Source organism: Heptranchias perlo, chromosome 7 (genome assembly GCF_035084215.1).
Source record: "Heptranchias perlo isolate sHepPer1 chromosome 7, sHepPer1.hap1, whole genome shotgun sequence".
NCBI lineage: Eukaryota > Metazoa > Chordata > Chondrichthyes > Hexanchiformes > Hexanchidae > Heptranchias > Heptranchias perlo.
The window spans coordinates 32,512,545-32,524,909 of NC_090331.1; the positions used below are offsets into that span (position 1 = coordinate 32,512,545).

General features: G+C 39.6%; 1 protein-coding gene across 4 annotated transcripts in view; it reads right to left on the reverse strand.

Moving 5' to 3' along the window:
* LOC137323596 (solute carrier family 35 member F5-like) overlaps window positions 1-12,365 on the reverse strand; it is a 105,900-nt gene that overhangs the window by 19,756 nt on the left and 73,779 nt on the right. For all 4 annotated transcript variants that reach the window (XM_067987270.1, XM_067987269.1, XM_067987267.1 and 1 more), the window contains 2 exons: window positions 9,260-9,419; window positions 4,014-4,104 (listed from right to left, as the gene is read on the reverse strand). In XM_067987270.1, the coding sequence (XP_067843371.1) occupies window positions 4,014-4,104; window positions 9,260-9,419 (251 nt within the window). The remainder of the gene's footprint in view (window positions 1-4,013; window positions 4,105-9,259; window positions 9,420-12,365) is intronic.

The window sequence follows — 12,365 nt, forward strand, 5'->3', positions numbered from 1 at the left end:
TGAGTCACTCATATGGCATGTTATTGAAGGCCTTCTGAAAGTCCATGTATACTACATCCACTGTATTGCCCTTGTCTACTCTGTTATTTCTACAAAGAATTCAATAAGGTTGGTTAAACATGACCTTTCTTTTAGAAATCCATATTGACTATTTTTAAATTATATTCTCTGTCTCCAGATGTTTTATTATCTGGGGGCAGAGTGTCTGCTCGTTTCCGCCAGTAATATCAGCGCAATTCGGGCGCAATCAGCCAAACCAGCGCAAAAGATCGGGGAATTTTAAATGTAAGTGAATTACGCCCAAAACCACTTACGTTCGTGTTTTCCGTGATCTTTCACGCTGGTTCAATTTGCCTGCATCAGGCCCTGCCCACAGAACGGGACACACCCCCAGGTCCAATTTGCAAGATTCCGCTGATTAGGGAAGGCTCTTCAAATTGCACTCGTTTTCTTAGGCGCACAGGCACTAGTAGGCACGTTTCAAAAGTTTTTACATATCAAAAAATATTTAATTTACTAAGAAACTGACTAGTGTACACAATGAAACTAGTAAATGGTTCAGCATAATTTTTTAAATCATTTTCAGTGATTTTAAATCAGGTTGCTCACAGGTGGAGGACTGGACACTCTTATTAAAAATGCTTATTTTTGCTGATAAACCTATTTTCAGCCGTATTAATAAAACTGCACCAGATTACCATTCTTAAACACATCAAGGAATACTTTTTAATGGAAACATAAAGAAACGATTACATTCTATTACACTGCCCGATTGCGCTGGTTCGTGGATGATTGCACATTTGTGGTTATGCTAATAAATTTTAGAGGAAACTTGGAATGTAACCTAACCAGCTCAATTTCAAGTGCATTTTGGGCCCAATTTCCCGATTGCGCCCAAAGCGGAAACTCTAACCCCTAGTCTTTTAGCAAAGATTCTAGTATCTTTCCTGCCACTGACGTTAACCTAACTGGTCTTTAGTTCCCTGTGTTAGTTCTATTTCACTTTTTGAAGACAGTAATTACATTTGCTAGTCCTCTGGCACTATTCCTTTTTCTATTCAATTTTTATGTATGGATACTATTGCCTGTGCTATTTCTCCCTAGTTTCTTACACTGCATCCGTGGATACTAAATCTGGTCCCGGGGCTTTGTGCTCCTTAAGTTTGGGTAGTTTGTCTAATATTTCCTTTCTTTCTACCTTAACTGTTGCATTATCCCTCCTGACTTCTTCTACTGTTGTCCAGACCTCCGGTAGCCTCTATGGTGAAAACTAAGGTAAAGTATCTTTTCAGTATCCCTGCCATTTCAGTATCATCTCCTATAAGTTTATCTTGCTCATCTCTTAGTGACCCTATCCCTATCTTAGTTCTCCTTTTGCTACTTATGTGCCAATAGAATACTTTATAATTTTGTTTTATATTCTTTAGTTTTTTTTATATTCTTTTTATATTTTCATTTTATATTTTTTCTTTGCCTTCTTAATTGTCTTTTTAACCTCTGTCCTAAGCTCATCACATTCTCTTTTGTCATGGTCTCCTTTATTGTTAATGTACTGTGTGTGTGGCTTTTTCTTCAGATTCAATTTTATCCTCATCTTTTTATTTATCCATAGCATCTCACTCTTGGCTAGTTTGTTCTTTTTTAGCGGAACATATTTTTCCTGAACTCTATTAATCTCCCCTTTAAATATTGCTCACTGTTCTACTTTTTTGTCCATCAACGTTGTTCTCCAGTTTACCTTCCTCAGCTTCATCTTCATTCCCTCATAGTTGCATTTATTCCAATCTATTACTTTAGTCTTTGTACTATCTATATTTCCGTTAATCATTATTATATTGTGATCACTGCTCCCTAGATGTTATCCCACGCTTACTTCTATTATCTGCTCCTGTTCATTTCCCATTACTAGGTCCATCAGTGTTTCCTCCCTTGTTGGGCTTCTTATATATTGGGTCAGAAATGAGCCTTGTACACACAATACAAGCTCCATCCTGTTCTCCTGCTTCACCCCTTTTCCCTGCTAGTTTATATAGGGGTTGTTGAAATCCCCCATGATTATGAAATACCACCTTGAAGGAGCAGATTTGGTTCTAGAAGACATTCCAAACATGATCACCAAAGGAAATACTAGGATGATAAACATTAATTCACACAGACTATTCATTTTAGGGAAATAAAATTATTGCACTTTATTTCACCATTTCTTTGACAAGAGTCATATTAAGGTAGCAGCAGATGAAAGGATGGGCGTGTATGCTAAAGTAGGGTACAGCAGATAAAAACAGAGAGCAAGCCGTTTACCAGGCTACTGTCTTGTCCAGGACTGGTGGCATAGAGGCTAGATTATGGAGTTCATTGAAACATCTGTCTATGACTGACGGCTGCATCATTTCTCATCATCCTCTTTTGGCAATGGATGGATCTGTGCCTCTTCTTTCTCCTGCTGCATGGTAACACCTCTTTGTATTGCAAATGTAAATAATCTTACAACACCAGGTTATAGTCCAACAAATTTATTTGAAAATTTGTATTGCAAAGTTGTGCAACATGCAGCAGACAATGATGATTTTGGATACACTTGTTGGGCTATACAGGAGGAACCCCAATTGGTTCAAGCACCTATCTTTTTTGTCCCCTCATGAACTGATCTTTCTCCTCCAAATCTTGGGAGTTCTATTGGAAAACCAAAAGGAATTCCCACTCTGACCACTTTGCTTGCTGGAAGCAAGATTGTTGTGTTTAAGATCAGAAGGAAAAAAAAAATAACACACAACATTTTCATTGTTTTGGACAAATAGCACTCCCAAATTTACTTCTTAATCTACATCTATGTTAGATATCTTTCACTTTTCTATTTTTTAAACTGAAATGCATTCTTTGATTTCTCAATATTAAATCTCTTCTACAAAGTGTCTACAGCTCTTACTTTTAAAAGCATAATATCTTCCTTTCCTGCACAACTGGGACATTCTATTTATAACATTCTAATAAGGATCATTAATACCTATAAGCAGCAGGAATTCCAGAAACTCCACTGGTCACAGCTATCCAATTAGAACTATATCATTCAGAACTATCCTCAATTTCCAATTATCTAGCTGGTTAATAATCCAATTTCCACTTTAATCTTGGATCCCATGAGCTTTTACTTTAGTTATAAATCTTCCGTGAAGAACCTTATCAAGTTTACACCTATGATAAAGCTATCAGAAAATTCTGTTAAAATAAAGATATTCTTGCTCTAAACTTACAAATACACACATCAGGAAATAAATATCATAAATAAAACAGAAAATGCTGGAGACACACAGCAGTTCAGTTGGCATTTGACCTGCAATGAATGTATTTCCAACATTTTCTGGTTTATTTCAAATTTCCAGCATTCAAGTTTTTTTCTTCTTTCTCTTAATGTATATCATATCTAGGACAAGAAAATTCCACTCACCAGCTAGTGTATTAATTTCCAGTTTTAATGAGCTGAAAAGCCATGCTCACCAGCTAGGGGTAACACAACTGTATTCATCTCACTATCTCCAACCTTCCTCTACTTCTTTCCAGAGACCTGATTCCCTAATGGCCTGTTGCAGTGCATTCCTCCTTCACCTAATTACTCTTTAATTAGGCTTCGTGCTTCCTTTTTCACAGAAATTTCAAAGCAAGCTTTGGCAAGTGACAAGATAATTAGATGAGTTTTGGAAAGTCCTAGTCTACTAGTTTTCAAACGTTTCTGTGTGAGGGACCCTCCTATAATAATGACACATTCCCAGGGTCTTCCTGTAAATATTGACACATACCCAGAGACCCTTGTCCTAATTGTAGGAACTACCCAAAGGAAGCAGAAAATATTTGTTAGTGTATAGCAACAGACATAATACACCAATAAGTCAACAGATTAAGAAAAATACAGAAATCTGATGACTTATGTCCTAATCGTGAAATAGTAACTTTCAAAATAAATGTTCTAGCATTGATCATACTATTTACATACTGTTTTCAAAAACTGACTGAATTACCTTTTTCATATAGATGTCTGCTATCATGGAGAGAGGTATTGTGAGGCTTAATGCAAGTGTACCAATCAGTGATGATGTAAGAAAACAGCCCCTGAAAAATAAAATTCATTTTGAATTCATAAATATAAAAAAATGAGCTGGTTAAATTCAAGTTGTATTGTCAATTGGTCCTAAGAGGTAAAAGAATAGTGCCCCAACCCACTATGCTACCAACTCTCCATATGGTGGAATATTCTAAAATACTGAGCTAAACTACACTATACAGATAAAATGCAAGAAGGAAGATGAAAGGTTCTGAGTGTAATGTATCCAAGCTTGCTGACGATACAAAGTTAGATGGGAAAGTAAGCTGTGAGGAGGACATAAAGGGGGTGCTTTTAACCCCCAAGAACAGGCGGGTTGAGGGCAGGTAGGAGTTGAAAATAGTTGTTTTTTTGGGTCACGAACGCAACCTGGCTTCACTTCTGGGTTTAACATGGGCAGTAAAAGTCCAGGCTTCCCACTAGGAATGCAAAGTCCGAACATTTTGCAGTTGCGACCCCAAAAAACAACTATTTTCAACTCCCACTGGGGGTTAAAATTACCCCAAAGAGTCTGCAAAGGGATATAGACAGGTTAAGTAAGTGGGCAAGAAGGTGGCAGATGGAGTATAATGTGGGGAAATGTGAGGTTATTCACTTTGGTAGGAAGAATAGAAAAACAGAATATTTTTTAAATGGTGAGAAACTATTAAATGTTGGTGTTCAGAGAGATTTGGGTGTCCTCGTACAAGAAACACAAAAAGTTAGCATGCAGGCACAGTGAGCAATAAGGAAGGCAAATGGCATGTTGGCCTTTATTGAAAGGGGGTTCTAGTACAAGAGTAAGGAAGTCTTACTACAATTGTACAGGGCTTTGGTGAGATCACATCTGGAGTACTGTGTGTAGTTTTGGCCTCCTTACCTAGGGAAGGATATACTTGCCTTAGAGGAGGTGCAACGAAGGTTCACTAGATTGATTCCTGGAATGAGAGGGTTGTCCTATGAGGAGAGATTGAGTAGAATGGGCCTATATTCTCTGCAGTTTAGAAGAATAAGAGGTGATCTCATTGAAACATACAAGATTCTGAGGGGGCTCGACAGGGTAGATGGTGTGAGGTTGCTTCCCCTGGCTGGAGAGTCTACAACAAGGGGGCATAGCCTCAGGATAAGGGGTCGGACATTTAGGACTGAGATGAGGAGGAATTTCTTAACAGAGGCTTGGGACTCTTCGGAATTCTCCATCCCAGAGGGCTGTGGATGTTGAGTTGTTGAATATGTTCAAGACTGAGATAGATAGATTTTTGGACTCAAGGGGAATCAACGGATATGGGGATCGGGCAGAAAAGTGGAGTTGAGGTCGAAGATCAGCCATGATCTTACTGAATGGCGGAGCAGGCTCCAGGGGCCGTATGGTCTACTCCTGCTCCCATTTCTTAGGTTCTTAAAACAAATTTAAAGCAATAATGATTTATCAACTCTTTCAAACATCCCAAACTGTTTCACATATAATCCATTATTCTGAAGTGCTGGTATTGTTGTTATGTAGGCAAATACGGTGGCCATTTTGGCCATAAACTGCAATGAAGTGTATGTTTTTCTGATGTTAAGATAAGAATGTTGGCCAAGACACCAGGAGAACTTTAGTTTTCTTGGAATATTGTCATCGGATCTTTAACGTCCACCTGAACTAGTGGAACAGGCAGACGTTTTAATGTTTAATTTGAAGGACAAGATTTCCAACAATACCGCATTTCCTCAGTATTGCACTCAAGTGTCAGACTAGATTTTGTGCTTAAATCCTGGAACAGGGCTTGAACCCACAACCGTCTGTGTCAGAGGTGAGCGTGCTACCCATTTAGCCAAGCTAACAAGCTAACTGATCAGCAGCAAACGTCATAAGAAAGCTGGATTTGGAAAGTCATCATTTCTGAAAAATTGTCAGGTTAAACTAATATAAAATAGAGCACAAAAGAACACATTAGAAAATCTACAAAATTTCTTAAAGAAAACGCTCAGCTTTACCTGAACAACTCTTCAAAAGTTAAGAAGCAAATTACTTGTTTGTTAAATACGATATGTAAATAGGAAACACATTAGAGGTATGCGTTAGAGAGATTTGGGTAGCTGCAGAAAGACTCGGTCCACAGAAGAGAACCTAGCGTTTCTGGTGAGAAGCTAGGAGGGAAGAAGGAAATAGGAGTGACAATGAGGCTAATCAAGGAAAATGTTGAACAGTGCAGTTGAATGATACAGCCTTCGCATTGCAGAACCATCTACATTGGAGCTGATTTCAGAGCTTTGGCAACAATGGAGTAACAACCATGCATGAGCAAGATTGCATACAGGCAGAGGTTTAAAAGGTATGAAAATTACTTTAATTTTCTGGCTACAGATCTTCAGAGGCCAACAATGTAATGATTACTTTGCTGGCCTATATGGGAATGCTGAATGCTGAACCAACTGCAGCCTGTAGGAATGGTGGCCAGAGCTGCTTGTGGCAGTGACTTACATTTTGCTGCCAGCAGAGCTTTGTCCTGGAAAAACCATCACTGGATGCAGGAGTGCTATCTCATTTATATTACAGCAATACTGCTGAAACCTGGGCTGCCATTGGAGGCAGTGCTGTAATATGAAGGGGGCACGAGTTGAAGTGGATAAATTTGTACCACATGCCAAAATTATATTTTCCAGAGGGATACGTTGGTAAAGTTGAATGAGAATACATGCAACTTGGAGACTGACAAGCAATATTCTTTGTGTAGTTGTGGCTAATTGAATTGGTGATTTGTCACTGAAAAAATGTATAGATTGCATTTGTATAATCTGAGATTTTATCAATTCAATGAACTGCAATGTTGTAGCAGAGATCTCTCTAGATATCTCTTATCTAAACACTGATCACAGCTTACTTCTCAGATATTTCATTTTAGATTCCCAAACTTAAAACAATCTGATGTCAGCTTAAGAAATGGCTCATTGTACAATTATGTAAAATATATCAACTGCATTACAAATAATTATTGCCTTTGGAAAAAATTATAGCATTATTGTATTTTAAACATGACATATAGGGCCTGATATTAGGAGGCCAGCGGGTTCGCAGCAGGGGGGGGGGGGGGGTCGACTGGGCGCGTGGGTAATGCGCCCAGTGAAATCGGTGGGTTTGGCACGCAATCGCAGGCTAATTGCAGCCACTTACCTTTGCTTCCGGGTTTCGCGCTGGAAAGCTGCGCAGCGGGCGGACTGCGCATGCGCAGCATAGGCGGTCAGCTGGCGGAGCCCTGTTTAAAGGGGCAGTCCTCCATTAACTGATGCTGCAGAAAATAAGCAAAATTACAGCATGGAGCAGCCCAAGGGGAAGGCTGCTCCCAGGTTTAATGATGCCTCACTCCAGCTATTATTGGATGGGGTGAGGAGGAGGGGGAGGACAGAGATCTTCTCCCTGGCAGGTGGGAGGAAGTGGCCTGCCTCTGCCACCACGAAGGCCTGGCTCGAGGTGGCAGAGGAGGTCACCAGCACCACCAACATATCGCACACCTGCATACAGTGCAGGAGGCGCTGCAATTACCGAAGTAGGTCAGCTGAAGTGAGTACACTTACTCATTCCCCTACACTCCGTCTGCCACATCACCACCCATCACCACCCCCACCCCACATCTCCTTCTGCACTGCCAACACTACTCTGTCACATCACCCCTCACACCCACTCAAACCTCATCCTCATCTTACCTGCATTTACTCACCTCGCCAGTACTCATCCCGCCACTACCACTCAACCCAATCCTCATACAATTTCATGGCTCTGTCTCATACTCACCCTCTCATGCATCTCTTTCACTGTCAGCCTCACTCAACCTGCCACTACCTGAGCTGCAGCCACAGGGCATGCATCACATATATGCAGTAGGAAGCGTAAGGCAAACGTGTCGTGAGCATGAAGGGGATGCACAAGGGTGTTTGAGGGTTTGTCATGGTTTTTACTTATATTTAATTTCTGATCAACTCACATCACATATTATATTGTCACCACTACTGCCACGTCTTTGCGAATCTTGTCTGGTTTGTGCAATATTGCCCTTTCCTGAGGATCGCTATGAAGACCCACAACTGATGCCACCCATTGTGTCACTGCAGAGTGGGTGTAGGTGTATTTGCAGGGCTCTTTTGTGCAGATTGAGAGATGTCGGCGATGTCCCCGGTGGCATCCTGGAAGGATGCGAAGAAGTTGTTGAGGGCAGTGGTGACTTTGACAGCGACAGGTAAGATGATGGTGGTCAGGCCAGCCTGGAGCAGCTCGGCATGAAGGAGGCTGCAGATGTCCACGACTACATGTCGAGTGACTCTGAGCCTCCGTGTGCACTGCTGCTCAGAGAGGTCCAGGAAGCTGAACCTCGGACTGTAGACCCTGTGGCGAAGGTAGTGCCTTCTGCGACGCATCTCTCTCTGTGGTTGCCCTCCCTCCTGCTGTGCAGGTGGATGTGTCACAGCACTGTGTTGTGGAGCTCCAAGTGTCAGAGGTGGACGGCGTGGCCGGCGATGTTGCTCGTCCTTCGGGGAGGTCATGACTGCAGCTACGGCGGCCCCCACCCGGAAGATGTACATCTGAGGGGGTCTGCAAGGTAGGTAAATGTGTCTGGACACCGGGGTAAGTGTGCAAGTTTGTGAATTTTATTGTTAGGAGGAGGGTGGTGAAGGCCAAACTTTATCCAAAGTGACAGAGTGGCCTCCGTCAAAAGGACCTTTGCAGCTGCCACAGGCTGATGGCTGCAACACGTCCATTTCAACTGGGAGTGTTTCCCCCAGTACGGGAAACAGTCCCAGTTGACTTGAAAATCCCACCCCTCTTAAAATATCACGTTAATCAGGTCTGTAAATGACCTGAAGTACCTAAATAATTACCTTAAGTGGCATCCCGCCGGGGCATGTAAGCGCGTCACTGGGGAAACCGGAAGTGGGCGGATTGGAGCCGGGCTCCGGACCCGCCCCGGGAATCCCCGATTTTTGCAGCCCCCCCGCCACGAACGCACCCGCTCGGGGGTGCGAAAATCGAGCCCATAGTGTATTTAATACATGATCTAATAAATTTAAGCTTTTTGTGCAGATGTTGGAAAATACTGGAGTAATTAGTAAATTAGCAATTTGACAGATATTGCAGAATTTATCTGTGGTTTTCCTTTAAATGAGCATTTCTTTACTTTACAAAAATAAATTATAACAAAATCATACCACAACCAGAGAAATTCAGACAGCACTGTTCCTATAAGGCCGTTAATAAGGATGTACATCCATACAGTTTTCGTTGGAAATTCGAAAGCCTCAAATCCTGTATAGTGAAGCAAGAAAAACCCAGGCCATAGCAGCAGGAGATTAAATAATCCCACAAACCCTGTACAAAGAAAGGCAAAATAAAGAAAAAGTGAAATCCAGAATTAGTTTAAACTAATAATTTAATGGTAAAAAGTGAAGATACTTATTATTCCCATTAATATCTTAAGAATTTTTTTAAGGTATTATATCTCATAGGGTAAATTCAGTGATCACATGTTCCCAGTGTTGTGCTGCATCTGAAGGGAACGTGTTCAGAGGACAGCAGCAAGAATAATTCTGATTCAGCCTTGATGAGATTCTTAGCAATGAGCCTGTTTTCATTGGAGGAAAAGGAAAATTCGGGATGATGTAGTGCAGGTATTTAAAATGCTGCTCTCTCTGACTTGTGCTCCTTTCAAGCACAGCACAATGCTGGATGCTTGGGATCACTGAATTTACCTGCACAATAATCAGACATTACAAAACAAGGATGATATGTTACACTACTATAGAGTTAAACAACATACATTAATTTTTAAAAGCTATCAAAAAAAATTCCAGGAATGACCAATTCCAAGTGTTAAAACTTGATTCTACGCACAATAGCTTATTCTCAAAATACATTCATTTTGCTACCTACATAAGATAGAATTTTAATGTTCATTAGTCTTTACTGTTTGCAACTCATGAAACCTACCTCATGGGGCAATGCAATGCCAATGTGAAAACATTTTTAAGTTTCATGTATCTTATCTCCATATAGGTGTTTCTATGTGCTGCTAGTTATATGATCCTGCAAAAGAGAGTAGAACCGTAGAAAATTTTATATTTAGGTCTGTTGAATGGAAGAAATGTCACACAATGGAGCTGCAGGGGAAATCTTTGCTTTACAGAATGATAGTGTAGAAACAGTTATTAAAGCTTGTAAGAAGCCTGTGAAATAGGAAAGATGTGGTGCAGAATTACATTAAAAATCCAAACAAAAAGAAATGTTATCAAAAATAATGTGAATACAGGAAATGAAGACTAATATAGTCTAAGACTGATTATAGGTTATGTTGATAGAAAAGCATTTTCTTTCAAATCAAATCTTGATGGTACGAAATTGGAAAATGGATTTTAGTAGCAATCCTGCAAAAAAAGGATTCAGTGAAGCATGTTATTGCTTTCATTGTCGAAACTTAATATATATATAGCAGAAGTTTATAATACATTGCTAGAAGTACTGTTTTAATACAATATCTCCTTGCAGAAAGAAAAAAAAAATATTTGTTCTGCTGATTGAACCTACGCATTTTGGGAAAGCGGAGTGGCGGGGGAAGCCACCTGACTAGTTTGGTAAAATTCTTTGATTTGCAAATGCCACAAGCTAAAGCAATCATCTCTTAACAGAGAAAGAAAAATAGCTTTTTAATATGCATAAACTAATGATTTCATGTTAGTGAGGTCATTAGCACTGTGTACTGTAGTCCAATAAAGCTAGAGATTTATTTTTGAAGGATGCTGTATTTGATGGTACAGAAGTGGTATCACTATAATCATGCAAAGAATGCCCTGTTTACTTAGTTAGGTTTTTTTTCCCGCTTCCGTCCATTGAATAGAAACCCTAACAATGTAACTGTAAACTGAATGCTCCTATACCACGGTGAGTAGTTCACTCTTAATTGCATCCGATTCAGTCTGCAGGGCTGACTAGTGGCAGATAGTACTAAATTTGATCACAGATCCAAAAATGTCAACAACTTTAAAGTTTAATCTACAAATATATAATTATTTAATAATCTAAATTGTTTAATTTATAAGTCTATCTGTTCTACAAGGCCATAATTCATTTTAAGCATATCGTTCTAGTGTGTGTGCTGAAAGTCAACTTAAAAAATGGGATTTTTGATCTGCTTTATTGTTCTGTAAAACAGGGTGGTTTATTATTCAATGATTACCAGTGTAGTGAATGTTATATCTGAGTTAATAATGCTATATTAAACATTCCTACTACCAAAACTAAAAAACATTTTTCTAGAGCTCTTTCTGATGCAGCTTAATTTATATGTAGTGCCATAGATAATAAATACACAAAACAATTGACTATCCACTATACTCTTAAGAGTGAATAGCATGATTTGAAAATGCTTCAGATTTAGACAACTTTGCAATCTCAACTTCCCTTCAGTCCACTTCTTAAGACACATGAGGATCAATTGTTTTAACAATGCAAGGAAGCACAGAAGAAAAGTCTTTGTGTCAAAGCCATTTATCCATAATTTCTCTCTTCACGGATTGTACTCAACCTGAACGCAGGCCGTCTGAAGTTTCTTTCCCCATCCCCCCACCCCCCCCCCCCCCAAAACAAAAAAACCCAGGCCACAGCAGCAGGAGTTTCAAATGAGTGAAATTCGAGATTATTCTAAATTATTCAACTCTGATGGTTTGTATTTCTTGGCATGACATTTTTATGTGCCCTGCAGCACAGGAAGCATTATTTTCTGCACAGCATTTGGCCATCTAGATCTATCCTTATAACCCTCAATTTAATTTCTAACCAGATAGTCATCTTACATTATTAGCTGCTTTCCTGGGAACATATTGCACATATTCCCTGATCTGTGGGGAAACGCTTTCTAATTTTAAAACTTGTCTGAGGGCAGTTATTGTACTCTTGTCCCCTTGTTCTATGCTTAGACTCCATGTTAAATAACTTGCATGAATCTACATCATCTCTTCCTATCAGCATTTCAAATACCCAGACCACATCATCATTTTCTTTTCCTCCAATGGAAACAAGCTCAATTCTGAGTTTCTCATCACAGCTGAATTAGAATTATCCTTGCTGCTTTCCTCTGAACATTTGGAGATAGGTTTTCCAAAATGTCTCACAATATATAAAAGGTAGTCTCACCACTGATCTATATAAAATTAGAATGCTTAAGCCTAGATTTTTTTGATTAGTGTTATTTTAATACCGGCATTAACCCATTGATTTTCAATGGATTAGCACAGCATTAAAATAACTTCAATTGTAAAATCT